Raw genomic sequence first — 22,864 nt, 5'->3', positions numbered from 1 at the left:
AAAAAGAGGATTCAAATAATTTCAATGGTATATGCGCGCTTGTCATTACTCATTCGAATCAAGCAATTTCAAACAATTTTTAATTCATTTATTGCTTAACCAAGATACTTTCTGAACATATGATACCAAAATCAAAGTGTGTTATTTTTACTGGAAAATTCAAATAAAAAAAAAACAATACATCACAATTTTTATGTGTAAATAACTGGAAAACTGCTAAATCAAATCCCAATAAATGTTTTAAAATAAGAAGTAAAAGATCTATTAAATTTATTAGTATGCAGCAACAAAAATGTATAGAAAGTTTTATTAAAAATTTATAAATTTTGTAAAAATTCTTTATTTCACCAACAATACGAAAGTGTGTTCTCAACTAGAATAATAAACCTGCCATTAGCTGTCAAGCTATGTATATCAACCCTGTGTGATTGTGTAAATTAGTAAAGGTATGTACTTTTATACAAAAGTATACATTTACACAAATCTGTACGAGCTACTTACATTTAACTTATTAAGACCGATAACACGTATTTTTAAGCTGGAATTTTAATTTGATAGGTAGAAGAACAACATTCAACTAACCTAACTTAAAAATACATTAGTAAAATCCGTCATTAATATCAGCGCACCCAGCTGTCAAACTAGTATTTAATCACAAACACAGCACCATTACCCAAATGAAACTGACATGTTATTACTAAAACAAACTCGCTGCAAATCTGCAACTAACACCGCTATTACGACCAATAATTTTTGACATTTCCCCACTGAGGATGGTTACCAAAACCACCTTCAACACCAGAAAATCCTTCAGCAGCAATGATGTTGTTACCCCACTCTGGCTTAAGCCATTGGGCGCTACCACTTTCAGCTACCTGTGCAGCATGGCCCAAATTGGTAGCATTTGGAGTAACTTCGTTGCTCTCTTTGCTGCAACTTTGCTCTTTCAGTCTGCTGAGATTGTTGGCGTGGTTTTGAGTGAGTTGAGCTTGTGCCAGGGCGTAGTTTGCGGCTGCGAAATTGGCTGTGTATTCGTTTCGGGCGTAATCGTTGGCAGGGTTGTAGGCACCCGATTGCTACGAGGTAGTCTTTAAGAAAACTAATTTCAGGTTGAGAGCAACTTACCGGAAACATGTTGTAATTGGGAAATTGGGATGAGTTCCTCCAGTCGTATTGGTGGTGTGGTTCGGTACTGTACTGACAACCCATGTTTGTTAATGGTAAAGTTGAAAAGCCCAAAGCTGAATTTGCTGATCCAGAGCTTTTTCTTAAACGTGCCCTTCGATTTGAAAACCATACCTAAAATTGATATGTGGTATATATTTTAGTTTGTCTTAAAACGATAGAAAATCATATTTAAGTTAATTTTAAAAAACTGTTACATTGTTACTACTATTTACAAACCAAAAGTGTCTGACAGAAATAACAACCAGGAAGAGGAATTTTTTGGATAATTTCTAAAGTTGAAAATTGATTAATGGGGTTTGGTTTATTACTGTTGTGAAAAATATTGCCTTTGATGTTTTAGCTCTACTCTGTAATAAGCAATAACATAACTTTTCAAGTTGATGACAATTAAGCAAAATTTGTCTCTTTGGTGCTTTCTCATTAACGTACTTACTGAGTACCAAAAAAAAAATATCGTTTTTCCCCGAAAGTCGATTTATGATCTTTTTGGATCTAATCTATTCCAGAAAATTTGACATTGCCCTCTATATATTTCCGACAATGATTTCTCTTTAAACCACCTCTAATATCCTTAAAATTTGAACTTTCCGCCGCAGAAATGAAACGGAAACCTGATAAAAATTATTTTCTGTCAAAAACTATAAAAATGTTATACATAGAAATTAGGGTTGTTAAATTGCATGAAATATAAAAACTGAGTTGAAATTTCACCAAAGTGGTCATAAACTTCATGAAATTTCGGATGCCATCTGAATAACAAGTAAACATCTGAAATTAATAAAACTTATAAATATTCAGAAAATTTCAATAATTTCATACTAATCATAAATATTCGCAAGTGTCGCATAGTTAATAGACTTTATTTTTGTCAAGGCATTGCATTTGCATAGTTTTTATTGGTAATTTTATTTAAGCCTTTAAAACAAGTCACAAATATTGAAATTAGAAATGAACGTTAAATAGACTTATGTCAATTTTAATTTTTTTTTGTGACAAGAGAATTGGAGATCAAATTAATAAAATTCAAATACTTATGAGTTTTCAGGTTAGAATGTTTTTTATTTTATGGTAAACAGAAGTTTGAAGTTGAGTATTATGACATGACATATCAAAAGACAGAGATTTCGTTTGTCATTTGTCAATAATAATTCTTTCTCAACTGAAACAATTGAAATTTTCAAGAAAATTTTCATAAAACTTTCATAAATCATACAATTTTTGAAATTTCTTAGATTTCATTGACTTTTGATTGAAATTTCAGATATTTCATAAAATTCAGATATTTCCGAAATTTAGGGAGGATCGCGGAAAGATTCAAAAATTTCATAAAACCTCTGATTGTTTCAATTTTAAATTTCTAAACAACCCTAATAGCAATTAGCTAGCTCAATACATTTTCTGATCTTCTTTTAAAAGTGTTAGCCATCCCAATCGTTTTAACACATTCCCTCGCTCTTTATTTATAAGTCTTCTTTTTTCTGGGCAATTAGCCAGCTCAATACGTTTAACACATTTTCCTCTCTTCTATCAGTTTGTCTTTTTTTTATTTTGGGCAAACATTTTGGGAAATTAGCTAGTTCAATCATTTTAAGACACTGTTGTGCTCTTTTCTTATCAGTTAGTCTCCTTTCGAATTTTATGGACAATTAGACCAAGTTTTTCCGTTTTTCTTTTATCAGTTCGTTTTTTTGTGAAAACTTTGGGCAATTATTCAGCCTAATCATATCAACTTATTTTTACTCTATTCTTCTATCAGTTAGCTTTCTTTTGAATTTTCTGGCCCATTAGCTGGCATAATCATTTTCACACACTTTCCGGTCTTCTTTTGAAAAATTTGTGCAATGGCTCAGCTCAATCAGTTCAACACAGTGTTGAGATCTGACCTAAATCTCATCATTTGTTTTTCGTAATTTTAGAGCAGTTTTTCGTCTAAATCTTAAAACTTAATTTAATATTAAAAACATTACAAAAAGTTGATAACCGACGTTGTGCTCTATACTTTTTTATCCAAAACATTTTTTAATTAAAACAATCGTACAGACGCAAAAACATAAAAATCGGTTTCCCATGTTCTATGTTCTGTTGGATAGGCTGTATATTAACCGAACAGAAGTATTGAAATAATGAAAATTAATACGAAACCTGAATTTTCGCTTCTGTTAGCCCAGTTTGCTGAGCGAGATCTTCTCGAGTATAGACGTCAGGATATTGAGTTCGATTGAATGCTTGCTCTAAAGTTTCCAATTGTTCACCAGAGAAAGTTGTCCTTGGTCTGCGGTGTTTTCGCTTCAATGCAATGCCCGGCTCTGATTCTGTATCGCTATCCTCTTCTCTGCCTGCAAGAGAAGGCGAAAAACTATAAAAGGTCTTGATCCATAATGTTATTTATGCAGTGTAACAGTGGATGGTACGTTATTCGAGGTTTACATCGAAAATTTGAGATCCAAGAAGTTGTACAAGTTTATTTTATCAAATTTTGCATCAAATAAATGTGTAAACTTTCTTGAATTGTTTAATTTTACACCTAATCAAGCTTTTATACCAAAGCTGTCAATTTAAAACAACTAAATACGAGTACATACATGGATTTTAATTTAGAAGTGTAGGCATTCATAATTCTTGATTTGGTGTTCCAGGTTTCAAGTGATAGTAAATCAGCAGATAAAAACATTCACAACACCATAATAATATGCTAGAAACAAAAACAATAACACGGTAACCGCGGTAGGTCCCAATGGGGGAAAAGTATAGTTGTTAGACAAAAAAGTTAAATATTTAAAGTAACAAAAATTCTGTAAAATTGTTTGAAATTATTTGAATACGACTACTTTTTAGTGATTCCTATTTTGTTACTTAGTTTCCTTCTGAAATAAACACTTCATATAAACTTAGTAAAAAAATAACATCTGTTCACCATTAATTTACCAAGATACTGTGACGCATTGTCACTGTTTGATTAAAAAGAACCATAACTGTTAAGCACGATCAAACAATTAAATACTATAAATTATTGCGTCTTTCATAAACGGATTAAATACCAAAGGTTGGACATTCATTAATTATTTACACCCAACAGGACTTACACAAGAAAGTATTTACTCATACAAGTTGACCTTAAAGGATGAGCTTTACGTTGCTGTAACAGGATTAGCGCTGTCGATATCAGTTTAGCGCAGTTTAATGTATTAAGTGTTTTCCCATCTTCCAATGGTCGAGAACAAAGCCTTGCCAGTTTGCCAGCGGCTATAAAGTAATTACCAAACCATTCACCAAGGAAGATTGCTTCCAGTTTTCTAATTAAATATTTGAACCAGAAAGGTCTTTTCCGATAAAATTTAATACCTTTTAAGTTCACTTGTTGATTTGGGGATTTATTTTCCTCAGACTTCCGCTTTAGTGCTGTCTCCGGACGTGGTTAGCAATCATCAGGACGATCTTTTATTTTGAGACCGCGGCTGTAAATAATCTGTTTTTACTGTATTCAAACCACTTCTTAAGGTTCTTCAGCAATGAGTTTTGTCTACTTGTTATGAATCTCTTTCCTTGGATTTTTCCATGCCTAATAGTTTGTTCATTCGATATTTCTCTCCCCACATGACATATCCTATATATTCCAAGTTCGTCTTATCACTTCCACGTTGGTTGCTCTTTCCACCCAGGAAATCTTTAGTATTCTCGGGTATATTCAGACTTCAAACGCTTCCAGTCTTCTCACGTCAATTTCCGTCAGAGTCCAAGCCTTCATCCCATAGTATAGTACAGATAGCACATAACATCTCATAAGTATTTATTACCTTCCTGGTAAGGGTCAGTGTTTTTGCTTCATATGTTAGAACCGTGACCACGCACTGACCAACGAGCTTCCTTTCTTCAGGCAAATGGGAATATCTAATTTAAAGACATCCCGAAGTTTTTCGTAAGCTGCCAATGCCAGTCCGATTCTTCTGTTTAATTCCGTGGTTTGGTTGTCTTCCCAATTTAATTCATACATCCAATGACGCTACAGCCCAAATCGAGCTTTGGCCTCCTCTATTTTCTTCCTCCAACAATCCCTGTACCCCGCCGCCTTTCTCCAGTTTCGAGTTCCGAGCATGGATCGAGCGTCCCCCTGGATTTTGTCTGCCCGTCTCGCCCCTGGTCTTCCAACCGATCTTTTACCTTCCAGTTTTTGGTTGAAAATCCTCTTGACTCTTCCATCTTCTGCAAATGGGCATTGGCCGGGCGGCCCATTTAAGTCTTTGTAATCATTGTTGTTGCCAGGTCTGCTTCTGCGAAGAGCTGGTAGATCTCGTGGTTGTATCTTATTTTCCACTGTTTGTTTTCTTGGACCGGTCCATATATTCTGCGTAAGATCTTTCTCTCGAATGCGTTCACCATTGTTTCCGCTCTTTGCGAGAGCCTCCAGGTCTGGCTTCCATAGCACACACTGGGCGTATTATTGTTTTATAAAGTTTCAGTTTTGTTTTCTTGTGGACATTCCCTGATCTGATTATGGCCGAAATGTGTTAGTATACTTTATTAGCATTACTGATTCTTCGTTGGATCACCTTCATTTCGTCCCGTTTGCTGGATATGTTAGAGCCTAGGTAGGTAAAGTCATTGACCATCTCAAAGTTTTGGTCGCTTATTGTCATGTTCTGGCCTCTCCTATTGCTTCGGTTCTGTATTAATACTTTGGTCTTATCTTCATTGACTTTTAGGCCCACTTCTTCAGCTGTGCCTTCTCTCAATTTAATCTCGTGGTTCAAATATTTATAATCATACACGCCATCCTTTGAAATGTTTGTCGTGTATTGTGTTTTAGAGATGTTAATTTTTACTCTAACTCATGGACAATAACTCTAAAGATACTGACGAAGGACTATGTCATCTGCAAACCTCAAGTTGCAGCAGGGCGGTAAATAGTTTTGAAGAGACAGTGTCTCTTCAAACATATGTCTCTCGACAGCAGAAGAGTCTCTTCGTTCTTACAAATGAGCTTCTGACCTGTTCAATTCTGTTTGATTTTTTTGGAAGCTATCATTATTTTCATTAATACTAGGTATTTGTTTTCTCTTAATCTTTCAATAGGGAGATTCTTTACATTATATCCTACGAATATCTTTGGGTATTTATGTTAGTAGCATAATTTTGCTTTCCTTATGTTTAGTGATAGTTCATATTTTTCCCTAACTGTGACTATTCTATTGATTAGCGTCTGTAGATGTTCATGTGTTCTAGCTATTATAAATGTGTCGTCCGCGTATCTCAGATTATTTACTGTCACATCGTTAGTTTTATTGCCCATGTTTTGCTCATCCATTTACTATGATTCCTGACTACAGGTTAAAGAGGATTGCTAAAATATACACCCTTGACGTTCACTATTTCTTCTGATGTTATGTCTTCTATTCGTATTACTGCTTTTTGACTCTAGTACAGGTTTGAAATTATTCTTATACGTCTCTACAGTCTTTTTCTGAGTTTTTCCTCAGACTAGTACATTTTAATTCTTCTTGCAGAATGTCACAAGAACTTTTTTAAATACCGACAAGGAAATATTGCAGTGTTAATACGAAAAAGAGCAAAAGCAAAATCGTGATGCTCAGTAGGTACATGATAAATGAAGGCAATAACAGCTTAGGACACAACGAGGTATTAAATTACGCAAAAGCCACAGGCTCGTTGTCACCTGAAACCATGTAAGGTGTCGGCGCATAAATCTCGGTTTCTCAGAGGGTGGGCCTTGGGCGTTGGGCCGCCAAAGGGACCGAAACGGCGGGACGCATAAAGGCGCTCATTGTGAAATGAAACGGCCGAAAAAAAGCCTCCGGATCGGGGTGGAATTTAATTTAGAAATATTGATACTAAATTATTGGACGGAAATGAGAGACACTCATTTATAATAATTTAAAAAAAAATATTTAACGAAAGATTTTCTTAAACTAATTCAAAGGCGGCAAAATTTAAGTGAAATACTATGCTTTTACAAAGTTCTGCTTTAGGTGTCATTTCCACTGAGGATTGCCAATCTCATTAGGCGATTCCGAAAAAGATTCTGTTTTTGTAATCGCTGATCTGAATAAATCGTTGTTACTACATCGATAGATACCATTCTCACAAGATTTTTCAGCAATAAACTTTGTCATATTTTTTTCTTTATTTTTCTTTATGAAAACTTTTCTTTTATTAAACATGTTCCATAAAGTTTGTACAGTAATTTTTAACTTCTTCTGAAATCTGTGACCGCATTCGTTTTCACGCTCCATGGAGCGAGCAGAGCGCTTTTGGAGTTTGAAAACGAATGCGGCTTGTGGATTATAATATGATCAGTACTACCAGCTATTGTCAGTTTGACAGTTTAACTAAATCCATGTCACATTATTTTTATAATATTCACATACATAAATTTTTTTTTCATAAGAATTGAAGAATTTAAAAAGCCTTGTACAGGGTGGGCAAATAAGCGAGGTAAGCGGCTATACCTCCGAAACTAATGATCGTAGAGAGTTACGGTAAAAAAATTTATAGGATAAGTAGGCAAGGGAAAATGCTGGAAATTATTTTCAAGTTTCCAAGATGGCTACAAGAGGGCGTTTGCGCCATCTTGAATTACATAAAGTTACGTTTCTTGTGATTTTCCCCAATGAATGTAACAAAAAAGTATTTGCGTTTTAATGTCAACTTAAAGTCGAACATTTTTTGAAAAAAACATTTTTCTCTATCTTTCGAAATAAAGTGGTGGGGGGTATTTGAATGTTGTTTTAAATAAATGCCTGTAACTTCGAAACGTCTTTAATACATTTGGATAAATTTGGTATCATTGAAAAGAGCATTTCTTGGGCTTTTAGGTTTCTTCTGATAATGACAGTTGTGACCTAAACGGCCGCCGATAGAGGGCGTTATTTGATATTATAACCAAAATAATGGATTTTCTCAAAAAATTTAAATGCAATGATATGACTTTTTGTAGACTAGAAAATAGACAAATGACAAAAAAAGAAAAAAAAAAAAAGAAAAAAAAAAAAAAAAAATATTAAGATGCGGTTTGCGCAGGCTTATTGGTTAGTCATTTGTCTATTTTCTAGTCTACAAAAAGTCATATCATTGCATTTAAATTTTTTGAGAAAATCCATTATTTTGGTTATAATATCAAATAACGCCCTCTATCGGCGGCCGTTTAGGTCACAACTGTCATTATCAGAAGAAACCTAAAAGCCCAAGAAATGCTCTTTTCAATGATACCAAATTTATCCAAATGTATTAAAGACGTTTCGAAGTTACAGGCATTTATTTAAAACAACATGTTGATGATGTAAAAGATTTATATTTTTCATCATCAAAGTAAATATGTAAAATTTAAAATAAAATAAAAACACAACACAACATTTTAGTTATTTAAGCTATCACTTCAATTTAAAAAACATATATTGTTGTTTGTCGTGTAAATATAAACACTTTTACAACAAATGTTAACACTTTTTTACACATAAAATTATGTGTTGTTTGGAATGTTATAGTTTCAGAACATAAACTACTCTAAGAAAAGACGTTATGCGTATTCTTTCCTCCAACAGCGCTCTACATTTGTTCCGGATTTTTCTCATACAATATTCATCCGGTGTTCGTCTCCCTTAACATAAGAATGGAGAATTTCAAGTATTTTCATAGCCGAGTTTACTGTAAGGTTGCATGTGACACATTCTATTAAAATTGTAAATCGGGAAATTTGTCAAGCGAATGAATTTTAGATACAGATTATCTGTTTTGTTCCCAGATGTTCGAAATAGTAACATTAAAATTTGGGAAATTGCTTTTATTTTGTTACCGAATTATTATTTAGTATAAATACACACGAAAAAATAATTTGACTATGAAAGAAATTTAGTTACCTACTGTCACAAAATCCGTTGTTGATATATGATTTATTGAACTTATGTTAACTTGAAAACAATTATTTCTTTTACAAATTGCTAATTAATGCTTTATTAAATATTTCAAGTACGTTTATTTCAGAGACGCTTCTCGTAGTTTCAGGATATGATTTATTAATAGTTAGTATACATGATTTACAATATACTACAGAAAAATTTATTGTTAATTATTGAGCAAGTAACTTAAAATATTTTTTATAAAACTATGCATATTTTAAACATTTTTTTTAAAATACCCAGGTTGCTGTTTAATCTCAAAAACTGATCACTTTGAAAATTTTAATCAAGTATTTGAAACAAAATTAAGAAAAGATTTTTTTCCATTTTGGGATAAACTTCAACACCATGTATGCTTTGAAAATGTCGTATTTTTGAAAAACGGTTTATACTCGTACTATGTGTATAGCAGATCCGTTATAAAAATTATTAATATTGAACGTATAGTTTTAACAATTAAATGTTAAGCATTAAAAACGCTGTTCTGCGTAGGAATAAAACGGTATAATAACAGAATTTCAAAAAATATTTAAAAAATAAGGGAATAAAAAATGTATCACAAAATATTATAAAATCGTAATAAGTCATTCAAATTCAAAAACATAAAATACATTTTTAAAACCATAACAAAAATAAGACTTTTTTGTGCACCCAGGACTACAGAAAACACCAAAAGTTAAAGCTTTCAGAATAATAGTTGACAGTTTTGCAGCAACAGAGCTTTGTTTTTAGATACTAGCAGAGTATGTATCCTTTAAGTATTTATATTGTTTTGGCATTTTTAGTTATTTGCTATAACTGTATTTTGTTTCCACATTGTAGCCCTGAAGAAGAAAACAGTACATTTTCTAAAGCTTAGAGTAGCTAATAAATGTTTTAAACTACACACACACAAATTAACTAACTTGTCTAATTTTATCAGTCCTACTCTGATATCTGTTTACATTTTTATAATTTGCTCTTTACGTAAAGTATTTCTTTTCGTAAGTTTACGTGCAGCACGTGCTAATCGCAGGCAGCACTATTGATAGTTTGTGATGGTTTTTACGCAAATGCTGCACAGTACATGAAGATATTTACGTAATGTGAGGGGCAAAAAAAGTTACAAGAATATTTGTGGGCAATACAGTGTAATAGACTTTACACACAGGGCGATCTAAATTGAATACTAATCACTAACGTATAATGAAAGTATAATATTATTTGAAAAACTAATGGTATGCAAAAAAAAACAGCTGGTTGTTTTTTGTTTAGGTCTATACACACCTACTAATCGGTTCCAATATAGGTATTTAGTTGAAAAGTAGAAAAGGGCTAAGGTTTTTGGGTGGCCCAGAAAGAAGGGCGCCCCCCAGTCTACTACTTCACAAGGTGAATGAGCCCGGAACGCCCCCGATCTGGGGCACTATTGAGCCGACAAGAAACGATGTCAGGAATGCGACAGATCGGTCACTAATTTGAAAGATAAAAGGAACCGCCGACTAGTCACCGATTTTGTTTCAGGTCACATTAGTCGGTGGTTTGTAGGTGGTTTTTAACACGGCTTCTCTTTGCGGCCTCCATTCACGTGCAGATTTATTTTTATGGTTTTAGTATAATGAGTTATGCAAGGGAGATTAGAGCGGTACTTTTTGGGGCTTAAGGCGGCATTCAGTGGTTTTTTTTTATATTGGATCCATATTGTGACTTTTAGGCAGTGGCGTGGTTAACTCGCCCAGCTTTTATTTCAAAGCAACTTTTTAATGTTGGATTTAGGTAAGGAATTAATTTTTATAGGAGCATCGCAGCAAATTTGACTTTTGAATTCTAATTTTCATTGAAAGTAATAAGTTATACATTCATTCAGTTATACAACATGAAAATTCACTTTGCTTCAATAAGCTATGTAAACGGTTTAGTAGTTACTTGAGATTTTCTTGTTTTAGGATTAGGAAGTGCCTTCTGGCGACGGATATAGAAACCTAAAAATAATTTTGGGTATATGAAATACACATAAATTACACAATTCTGTGTATTTCAAATACCGAAAATATTCAAACATACAGAATTCAAAAATACATTTTTTTTTAAATTCTTATTTAAAAAATGTGAAATAACTTGTCCCAGCATTTTTGCGAAAAATAAAAGCCTACACTTTTATTGAATTTATCCAGTGCTCTAAAAAAGCCGTACTCTTCTGGGTGATCCAACTTTCGTTGTCCCCATTGTTACAGCAGCTTCAAGAATGACGTTTTTTTTATTAAATAAAAGAGAAGTTTTGCTTAAAAATAATCCGGTGAAATAATATTTTGAATTGGTACGGTAATATAGGAGAAGAAACTCAAAAAAGAGCATATTTGAAAAATCTTCATACTTTTTTCATTGCTTTTTTCAAGGTATATCCAAGGTCCAACAAAACGTAATCAAAATGGAAAAATAGTAAAGTTAATTAAGGTGAGAAAAGTATTCAAAGTAATGAAGTAACAAAAGACCAGGAAACAGAAAGTAACTAAAGGTAAGCAAGGAAGAAAAAAGTGAGCGACCAGCAAATTTACATAATTATAACACGATATTATGTTTTTGCGTGTGTTATTCTGGGTATTAAAAGTTTTACACAGAATCTTTCAAATGTGATTTAACATTTGAGTATATTAGTACCCTAATAACACTTATTGAAAACATTTAACAGGGAATGAGTTCCATTATCATCAAAAGGGTTTGTTACATAACAATTACTCAGTACAATAGACTATTTAAAATCCTACAGTGTGGAGAAATCGCTAGTATGAATAACTGATTTTGTCCAGATAATCCCGAAGAACAGTTAAGACAAATTCTAGGCAAAGACAAAGCCTAATGAGCGGACAATGAATGCAATCCCCATTCAACAAGACATACTATGCAACAAGCAATATGAACCCCGATGGTGCTGTGTGATCTATAATTATCTAGCTGAGTTTTTCAAAGCAAAGTGTTTGAGAATTACAATACAGGTCACTCTTCCTTAATAATGATACTTATTGAAAAATATGTTAGGTAATAAGTGTTATTATTACTAGGTTTCTAAAATATGAGGTAATAATGACACTTGGAAAAAACGAACTGATCAAAAAATAGTGAAAGAATGTATTTAAATCAGTGATTGAGCTTGAGCGTAAATACGGTCCTGAAGAGAAATATAGGAATTTTCATAAATTTCCTAAATTTCTTCCCTTACTAGGTTCCTAAGATAGGGCTCCATGGTTTCTTCTTTTACTTTTTTGAGATCTAGGTATGTTATCTATAATGATAATTTTCATGATAGCATGTTCCTATGTTGTAAGAAAAACATGTAAAATTAAAACAAACACCTTTTCACATTTATAAAAAAATAAAACATTCATACCCTTATCTAAGAGAGACATGCAGTCTGGGCTGGAAGTGGTTTGATGGGCAATTAGAAACACGTTGGGTACCAAAGAATCCGTAAGGATTATGGTTGGTCCCAGCAGTTGGTCGAGCTTATTCAGGTAGAAACAAAACTTATGAGGTGTTTAAGAAGAATTTCATTAATGACTAATAAATTTAGTGTATAGTGAGCAAGAAAATTAAGAAGCGGTTGCGCTTGCTTTTTATATGTTGGTAAATTTGGTGTTTAATTTTGTAACAATAATTTAGTTAACAGAAAGTCACACCAATATTTCTGGATATTATATCACATCGAGACGTTCAAGTTTTATCGAGTAAATTGTGCAAAGGTGGTTTTTTGCAAAATTTTGTTAGGAAAATGTTTGAGACTAAATAATTAAACGATAAAATCCTGAGACCGCAAGATTTTATCCAAAGAAGTGATGATTTTTTTTTTGTTGGAATCCCATGATAAGAGAAAACTATTGCAAATCAATGCTCTAGACAAAAATGAAACTTAACTGTGACAGGGTGCCAAAACGGATGTGACGTCATTTACCAGTGACTCCTTTTTGGCACACTGACATATGTCACTTACATCAGAGTGTACCCCATTTTAGTCGAGCATTGATTTGCAATAGTTCTCTTTTCTTATCATGGGATTTCAAGAAAAAACAAAATACAGAAATAATTTAACAAATTACTTAACATATTGAAAGTGTATTGTTTTTAACAATTTTAACAAATTAAAAGTTCTTTTTAATGGATCACTTGTGCAATGCAAAGACACTACTTCCCACTCCTTATCAAACGACTTCAATAAACAGCTTAGCTGCGATCCAATCAAGTCGAAAGAAAAACTTCTTAGAGATTCCCATTTAATTAAGCAAAATCTACCGTTGGGAAACAAAGTATTCACAGTGCCCACGTTCCCGAGATTCTAATTCGCATGGAGAATTAGGATAATTCCCTAACCCTCTAGAGTAGCGAATTAACCCGCATTGTCACTGAAGGCATGGAATTACTTGGCAATGTTAAGACCCAGCTTTGAACCGCATATTTTAGATTAAATACCTATATAAAATACATTCATAATCATAGTAAATAGAACAGGTTTCGGATAAAATAGATATTTCTTTAATTAGGAGTATATGTGATCCACTAAGAAAGTTATATCGTTATAAATACATACAAAGTCAAAATCACAGAAAGTAACTTATATTCCGAATGAAATACAATATTTTCTCTCTGCCAAACCTTGACACTGATAATGTCATTATATCAATATTTTTGTATTGTTTTTGATTGAGCACATTGAGCACCAAAAATGCATGCAGATACCATTTAAAAATAAAAGTATAGTTTTTCTAGATATGTTACTCCCTGATACTCTTATGAGAGTATCAGGGTATTTCGTACTTCTATTATACTAGGCAAACAATACAAATTATAACCCCCTTTAATTCATTTCGTAAGCAGAGAAAATGCAAAAGCGAGCATTTTGAGATAAATCCCAGCTTTGTTGCCGGGTTTAATATTCATTTAGCCGAATTAATCCTTTAAAGCGTTAAACCAAGAACCGTAACCAAGAAATGGGGAAAATAAGTGCCATTTTTTGCTAAACTTGCAACGATTACCGTCATTGTTTTTACGGGAAAATGAAAACGTATTAAGTTAGTTTTTGAATGTTCTTTATGCTCTTTCGTAATAGTAATAGCAGCAAAAAGGAGCCGTAAATATGGTTTTAAAACGAGCTTTGTATTTTACAAGGAGATGCAGTAAAAATGATTTTAGTTTCTTTTGGTTTATTGCATGTTGCGTAAAACAGTCTATTAATGGAATTTAACTTAAAATAGGCAATTAATTCATTAAGAGTTATTTTTCATTAACTCTTTATAAAAAATGGTTAATTTAAGTTGCAGTTGCTAGTTATTATTGATTCATAAGTTTCTTTTAGCATACAAAATCAAAGAAAAATGTATCAAATATTGCAAAAATTCAGGTAGTTATAAATATGAATTAAAAATTACGACAAAATTTTGTCCGCATAATAATTTTTTTTTTGTTATTTTGTACGTTTAATATTTTCACAAATAACTTACTGGATTATAGCTTTAACTCACAACTTTCACTAGCATTAATATGTTGAATTTACTTACAAATATTGTCCGTTTTATATTTTATTATTTTTCTTTTGTTAAGTTGTTTGTTTTGTCACTACACTTTGCCGTCAGCTGTCAAACTCACTAAAGTTTTCTTTTTTTTTTTAGTTTAATTTTGATGGTAATATGTAGTTTCAAAAATTTTGTTTTTTTTTTTGTAAAACTGTGGAAGGCGCCACTTTTTTACTAGTTCGATCTGTTTGATATGTTTTTTGAACTAGAACATAATGTATTCTTTAAGACCGTTTGCACACTTAGTAAAGGCACTACCTAAAACCTTAACAAAATATCGTACATTTCTAAATTTATGCCCTGAAAGTTGCAGTGTAAACACACAATGAAAGTAACAAAATTACAAGGCTTCTACAACAAATTTGCTTCAAAAATCGTAATTACGGACAATTAATTGAGTAAAAGAGTTGGAGAAATGTTATAATTTCTCAATTTAAAGGATTACAGACTTGATAATGGCAAGAAGATAAATTAAACCTAAATTCTAGGGCTGTACGATACAGTTAATAAGTTTTGTTTTATTTATGACTAAAAAAACACGAGGAAGTTTAAAACAAAAAAAAGGCAATTAAACGCCATCCAAAGAGAATTTAGGAGATAATTTTGAATTTTAAACATGGACGGCCCTGAAATTGCAGTGTAACCACACAATTGAACTGACATTCCAGGACAGTATTGTAATTTATTCCAAAAAATTCTAAGGTCAGTTAAGGCAACAAGAGAGCTGAAAAAAGGTATTAAGTAATATGAAATCGTGTTTCAAGAGATAACAAACCTAAAATTTGCAATAGGCGCACTAAATTGAGCATCAATTGCAGGGCTGTAATTGACATTTTCCGAAAAAATTCCTGATTTCGCTAGAGCGGCAGAAACCCACAAGAAAGTTGAAAACAGGACAGTTAACAGCTATTACATCAAAATTCAGGTGATCAACTTTAAATTTGAGCAGTTACGACACTCAAATTTGCGGTGGAAACACACAAATGAATGGACATTTCAGGACCGTTTGTCAATTCACAGTTCGTCAGGAAAAAGGCGAAAGGGGCTTAAAATCGTGTTTAAAGAGATTTTGAATTTGAAAGTTTACGGACCTAAAATTTATGGAAAGTACATTAATATGAACTTAAATTCATCATTTAAATTCATTCATTCAATGTTACCTTTGACATTATATAGGCAATATCATTAGATCAAAAATAGTTTTAGACTCCAAAGACATTATTTTGGTTAAAAATAAGTAACTGTCAACCATATCTATCTACCAAAAATAAAAGTAAATTTTAAACCTTTGACCTAAGTAAATTTGTCTATCTGCTTACATGATATGTAAGCAGATAGACAAATATGATGTAATTATGATATCCAAAAATGTCTGGTAAGGATTATCATCAGTCAAATATTGTAAGATCACTCAAAGTATAGTGCATTTTGCGTTAATACAATTTTATTAATGCAATCCATACTAAAATGCCTCAGATTCTCCGGCAAGTTAAATATGTAGTGAAAATTGTATTCATTTCCTCCTTTCCTTCAGCTATCCAGGAAAAGGGACGAACATAAAGGGAGCAAAGAACAAAGTAAAAAATCTAAAGCTCTTCGTTTAATTAACATTTTTCTCTCCACACAGGCTCCTAGGCAAAAGCGCCAACATTCTACATAATTAACATTCCTTTTAATACAATTTCAAATTAATTCGATTTATTATGCAAAAAAATTGTACGTTTAAAACATACTACAAAAAGTTGTCACGAAGTGAAGTTTTTAATACAAAACGCAGCCAAATTTAGAAGGAAATTATAATAGTTATAATTTCATATGAATCTGGTCAAAATTTTTATTTTCCTTATTTTCGATTGTCTACTTATTTTAGTATAATACACTTTGTGGCTGACACTTTGATCTGATTTCGCGTAGAACAGTGTCATCAACTAAAATTTCTTCAATGAAGTTCCTCAGAATAAGATCTCTTATGAAAACACCAACAAAGTTGATTTTTAAATTATTAAAGTGCAGCATGAAACTTTCAGTGGGCTGCCAAATAACATTATTTATTCAATATCATCTGTTGTATTGACCCTTCTCAAAATATATCATTTTTATTACTGTTTTCATTGGGATGTGCGATTTAAGTAAACTGTAATTCTAGTATTAGTTGACTCATTTCCATCCTTGATATTTATAGATCTACTTGAACAAATTTATTGAACTCTGAAGAAGAAATAGTAAAACAAAAACAAAACTGAGTATAATTAAAATGCAAGCAGAAAAAACCACAATTCGAATGAAAACGATACCTATTTGGTTCACACGTGTTTATGGTCTTCCCTAATAACTCGCCAATTAACAGATAGATCGTCTTTGTGGTACGGAACCGCCGCCGTACCGTTTCGAAGCTGATTTTTATTGATTAATTTCGGTTCCTTTGTTGTTAGTCCATTAACTTCGTAATTGCTTTTGACAACAGTTTTTGAGGCTCTCTCCTTAATTTTTTTTGAACGTTTTATAAACCATGAATATTTTAAAGCGCGTCTCGTTTTAACACCTGAAACTCCTTCACAGTTACGACTAGATTATGAATGAAGTTTTTTTTGATCTAGTTTTATACAGTCTGAATTAGCTTTTATTACTACACAATATGCTAATTTGATGAATACGTAATTATAAATTAAGTTAGAGAACTTGTATCCGAATTAATGAATAGTACCATCAATTGTTCTATTGGAGTTTCCTATAGGAAATTAGCATTAGGTTTTTGTGAAATAACGTAGTTATTTTAATATATACAATTCTTTGGCTTATTTTCAAAATGAAAAAATCGTAATAGAAAGTTTTTTTAGGTATTTTACGGCTTTTTCGTGTTCCTCCTTCAATTTGATCTCGTGTTTACAGGTGTAATCCCCCAAGCCACAGAAAGTTTCTGGCCCTGTAAAAGAATTGTCAACCCCTTTTTTAGCCAGAATGTTGGCTTTCTCATTTCCCTTAATGCCTTTGTGTCCTGGAACCCAGAGCAAGGCAATTTTATTATATCTGCCTAGTTCATTGAGTTTGCCTAGACATTCCCTATTTAGAGCTAGATAACATTTTAGAGCTGACTATGGTTGACGATCGACTAAACTGATCGCATTTTTCTATTGCGAGAATTTCCGCCTATAAGATACTGGGATATTTTCCCATTGGCTCCGAGTATTTGGCTCCCTTGTGTGTTTTGGACCCATCTTCGTACCATTTAATGGTGTGTTAGCCCAGACGGTAAGTAACAGATTCATTAGTCCACTTTTTCTTGTTGCTTAACTTAGTGAAACACGTACTTTAAAAAATAAATTTTCTGATAGTGTATTCTTTTGGATACGTCAGATGTGGAATGCTTTTTTATACAGATGTCCAACCTTTCTTACCTCTACCATCATTTCCCCTCCAACTCCGTTCTTAGCAATTCTAAACAAAGCTGCTTTAGCGGAGATGCAAAACTGTCAGGTCAAGCATGACCTCCATTGCTGCTCTAGATACATGTTCTCATGACTCCTGTTATGCATAGGCATCTTTGTACTTTGCTGAGGGTTTGCCTAGCAGTACCTTGTTTGGTGTTGTAGCACACAGCCGCCCCATACGTAATAATGGGTCTAACAATGTTGGTATACATCCATCGCAGAATGCTTGGGTTACAATACAACTCCAGGTCTTTCCTGCCAGGCTTCTACATACCATTAAGGCCCTTGTGGTTTTACTGACAGTTTCCTAAATGTGTCTGTTAGTTATACAAAGAGCACAAAGCATACAATGATTAGTATAATTATTTAATTTTACTATTGCAAAAAAAAAATGCCAACATAAAATGTGTATAACCACAAAACGGTGTTATATATAGCATTTTATTGGTATATCGATCATAAATACTGCAATTGAAGTGATTTACGGCATTCCAATTTCAAATTATAGCAATTGGATTCAAATGAGGCTATTTCTATGTTGGTAAGTTATTGGCTGGTGCTCTTCCGGAATTTGTTTAGTTTACAAGTACTTTGTCATTTAGTGTCAAAAATTTTCTCTGGTAATGTAACTTTTTTTGGTTGCAATAAATTCCGTTGACACTCTATAGCAAATCATTTGTCTATTAAAATATTAACATTTTTGTACTCTACCACGAATGAAATTTGTATTACTAAAAAATACTACTAAATGACAAACAAATTAGGATTTTTTTTGTTTCACTGTCTCTAATTTCTAAACTGTGATTATTAGACCATAAATATATTTCATTTTTAAAATCAGCGTCTTTTATCGCATTTAACTAAATATACAGAGGTTTCTATTTTAAAAAATTGTTGATGACCCAATTTTTTCTATTTGTCTTATCCAAAAAATGCGCAAGAAAAAGTTACTATGGATATGTGTGGAAAATTTGCAAAAAAAGGTGTTGTTTAAAAAAATATTTTCCTTATTCCATACTTTATGTACACACTGTATAATCGTACTACTACATAAGGGAGCAAAAAGAATTATTATTCAAAATACCTAGGGCATGATAGTCTAAAGCCGGCGGAATTCCTTATTTCTGTGAACTTTCAAAAGCTTTCTTTGAACGCTCCCGTCCTTTTAACATGTCCATACACGAGAGGATGTCAACAATTGTTAACAATTTGTACTATGTGAAAGGTACAATGGCTAAATAGCAAACCCCGCTGGGAAGTTACTCTTATTTTGCCGTGGCGGAGCTTGATACGAGTTCGAGACCGTTTGTCGGCAAGGCCGAAAAAGGCGATCGCCAAGGTAGTATTTTGGCTCAGGTGACACAATCACAATGTTTCCTTAATAATACGGATTTAAAACGAAAGTCTTGATTTATTTCTTTTAGGGGCTGCCGGCAAAAGCCTATCAAACCAAAGCCGAACATCAGGAAGAAGGAAGTCTTTTTTTTTTTTAAAGAGGAAGGATTTGATTATGTCTGCCTATTTTATTTTTTATATCAATAATATTTGTTTTATATTTGGAGGTAAGACTATGATATTGTAACGAAATGGATTTTTTGAATAATCGCAAATTCCCTCGAAATCATGGGTCTATATAAACAGCCCAGCTAGTTGTGATTGTTAAGAATAGTTGTCAATTTGAGGTTAGACAGCAGTTGTCAGTGTTTTTTGCAAACAAAAAGCAACGGTTAAAAGTATCGGGTGGTGTTTTTGTGTGAAAAGCAGTACATTTGATGTCAGGTGTGGGATTAGAAGATCCAGGAAGAAGAAAGAAGAGCCCGAGACCAGACGGGTCAGCGAGAAGTACCCTGTTGAATGCCTGTAAGTACCCGACTACAAAGTGCGAAGATGGAGGATGCAGTGAAACAGCTTATGAACGTGATGAAGCAGATGCCTAACCTAACCTAACCTGACCACCTGGGGTCAACCTGGATTACCTACGTTCTAAAGCCAGACAAGCCAAGAAACCTTGCAGCCGAACGAAGCTGACATGCACATAAGAAAGCTTTTAACAGTAGGAGCATTTGTAAAAGGCGTAAAAGATCGTTATACTGAGCAAGCTTTAAGACTAGCCAGCTGCAAAACATTACATAATGCCCTTGCCTACGCTTTGGAGTTTGAGGCAGTAAAGCAAGTGTCACGAGGACATGCACAAGAGCGCCAAGTAAGAAGCCGAACAACAGAACACAGTAATCGATATTCAAGCCCAGGCCATTCAAGAACCCAATCACACTGGAAAATGTGGAGTAAAGTAAAGAGGCAAAACAATCGTAGTGAGCAATCCTTTTTCTCGCTCTTTTGAATGCTGGAACTGTGGAGAGAAAGGGCACATTCGACCTCAATGCCCTAAACCGAGTAGAATAGAGAACAAGGAAAGATGAGAAAAGAGAAGACAAAACTCTTCTTCTTGCGATGCTGGAACTGTAGTGAAAAAGGACATAAGCAATATCAGTGTCTCAAACCAAAGGAATGGTGAATTGTGGAAGAGAAAGCCTAGCCAATGTTCATCAGAAGCACAAGCTGACTGAAAATCATCATTTACCTTCAGTTATTAAGGTAGCTCGTCTTCACCAGAACAATAGCAGCTTAGTAGTGAATGGCAAGGTTTGCGGAAGGAATTGTCAATTGGTTGTCGACACGGGAACTGGTTTCACCTTAGTAAGACCAGAAATGGTAAAGCATTGCAGAATTAGTGATACCGGAACAAAGTTTATATTGGAAACAGCCGGAGGAGATAAAATACCTGTATTGGGAATCCATGAAGCTAAAATTAAGTTTGAACAGCATGAATTCAATCATTTGGTTCTCGTAGCCATCATTTGGTTCTCCTAGTACATCATCGGATTCTATATGGAGAATAGCGTCATCAAAACTAATCGACACGAGTTAGTGTGAAGATGGTCGAACAGACAACAAGGTTACATTGCAAGGAAATGACTTGCCCAGAGCCAGGACGTGTCAGGAAGGCTGCAAGTGGCTTAAAATGGCTGAAACTGAAGCGCTGTGCAGTAGAGTGGTTTTAACGGATGAAGCAGTCCGGACACAGAAATTATTGGATACACACCATCGTCGTTACATGGACAAGAGGACCTGTTGAAAAGACCCCTGAACAAGGAGGAAAGAACAAGTTTGGAAGAAGTCGTCGACAAGACAGATGTGATAGAATCAGAGCAGCTGAATCCAAACTGGTAACCTGGGCTGGTTACATACGTACCTGGTTATATACAGTTAGGAAATATTGATAAAATATCATGAGATAAAATACATATAAATTTAAATTATATTCTCTGATTAAAAAGTGCTCTTCCTCTCTTGGTGCACCTGTTGCTGATGCAGCACAAACATCTGAACCACCGTTAACTCGGATCTCTCCATCAATGCCAAAAGTTGAAAACAAACCTTGAGCACTGATCGCATTTTATGAATCGACCAAATCAGTTTGACAAATTATTTTTTGAATAGCAACTCGCGCAATTTTTCTTTAATGACGGACAAAAATAATTCAACATAAGAAGCGACCTGTGTGGCCAAAGGTGTACCTGTCTAATCGGCCCCCAGGGGGCACTGCAGCGCTCGTCGTGATTAATGTTGCAGGAAAAGAGATGAATTATGTGCGTTTAATAGCTTGAGAATGAACTTCGGGGAAAACGGTCTGGTTTAGTGATATTTATTAAGTGTGAATATGACGCTCGTTGGTATGCGTTTGTCTGGCTTAACGGTGTAAAATAGCCGAGTTAATCTATACTAAGACGAAATCAGTGTACCCACTGCTTAGATGTTATAACGCTTACTAACGTCAAAAAGGTCTGTAGGTATTAATGTCCCGCTGAAATCGGCTTATAGACCGTTGATCGAGAGTGAAAAAATCGAATTTACATTGCCGCTAAGCCGGAAGAAGTCAGTTTATGACAGTGATTTATACTAACGGAAACAGTCGTGACAAAAAGTGTAGTAAAAGATGATTTTGGTTCGCCAGGGCTTGCGTCAATAATTAAATATCACAACTTATGGTTTTCTTAGTATTTGCAACGTCAATGTCAATAAGCTTATTTTGTTGGCATTTCAGCTATCTTACTTCTCATTCCTTCTCTATATCAACGAACTATTATATGACTTACCACCAAGAATTCCGTGGATTGTATAATCTTTTTTGCTATCAACGTCTGATTCCCGTTTGCATCCACCACGAAGCAGTCTGCTTATCGACGATACACTTGGCGGATCTGCAACTCCTTCCTTAAAAGGAAACAAGACCATTCAATTACTGGTCATAAAGATATCAGTTTACAAGTATTTTAGTTATTTTAACTAATAAGTTTGATACAAACTAAATCTATGGAGCAATTCCCATACTTGGAAAGCCATTTGTAAGTTTTGTACTCATAGACTTTTCATTAATAACGTTGAACTTAAGAATTATTTATTTCCGAAAAGAGAGTTTAGTACAATGTACTAAAACACTTTTCAAAATTAGTGAAGAATGGTGGAAAAACTTTAAATAAAAAAAAGCAAAGTAGGTTAATAAAGAAATAGGGGTTATAAAGAAGAATATTATAGAATTATAGTATTTAAGAAGAAACAAGCCTAGAATTCGATTAAACACTGGAAACTACTACACTAATAGTGAAGTAGCTTGAAATTATATTTTCAAGACTATACACAGTGTACAAACTGGCTTTCAGGCCTGATAAGTCAAAAACTTTGTAAAGATAGTCTTGAAACTCGATTTTTCAGGCTTAAAACCTTAAAGCACTAAAAA

General features: G+C 33.5%; 1 protein-coding gene across 2 annotated transcripts in view; it reads right to left on the bottom strand.

Moving 5' to 3' along the window:
• Window positions 1-530: 530 nt before the first annotated feature.
• The window catches only part of LOC145724991 (protein gooseberry-neuro-like), a 31,437-nt gene continuing 9,103 nt past the window's right edge, over window positions 531-22,864 (bottom strand). For both annotated transcript variants that reach the window (XM_081973509.1, XM_081973516.1), the window contains exons 3-6: window positions 22,224-22,341; window positions 3,331-3,524; window positions 1,126-1,299; window positions 531-1,076 (exon numbers count right to left, since the gene is read on the bottom strand). In XM_081973509.1, the coding sequence (XP_081829635.1) occupies window positions 738-1,076; window positions 1,126-1,299; window positions 3,331-3,524; window positions 22,224-22,341 (825 nt within the window). In that variant the 3' untranslated portion in view covers window positions 531-737. The remainder of the gene's footprint in view (window positions 1,077-1,125; window positions 1,300-3,330; window positions 3,525-22,223; window positions 22,342-22,864) is intronic.

This window comes from Ips typographus, linkage group LG1, assembly GCF_016097725.1.
Source record: "Ips typographus isolate SLU linkage group LG1, UJ_Ityp_2.0, whole genome shotgun sequence".
NCBI classification, from domain to species: Eukaryota; Metazoa; Arthropoda; class Insecta; order Coleoptera; family Curculionidae; genus Ips; species Ips typographus.
Note: the sequence above shows the minus strand (reverse complement) of the source record. Positions and strands in the feature narration are given on the sequence as shown.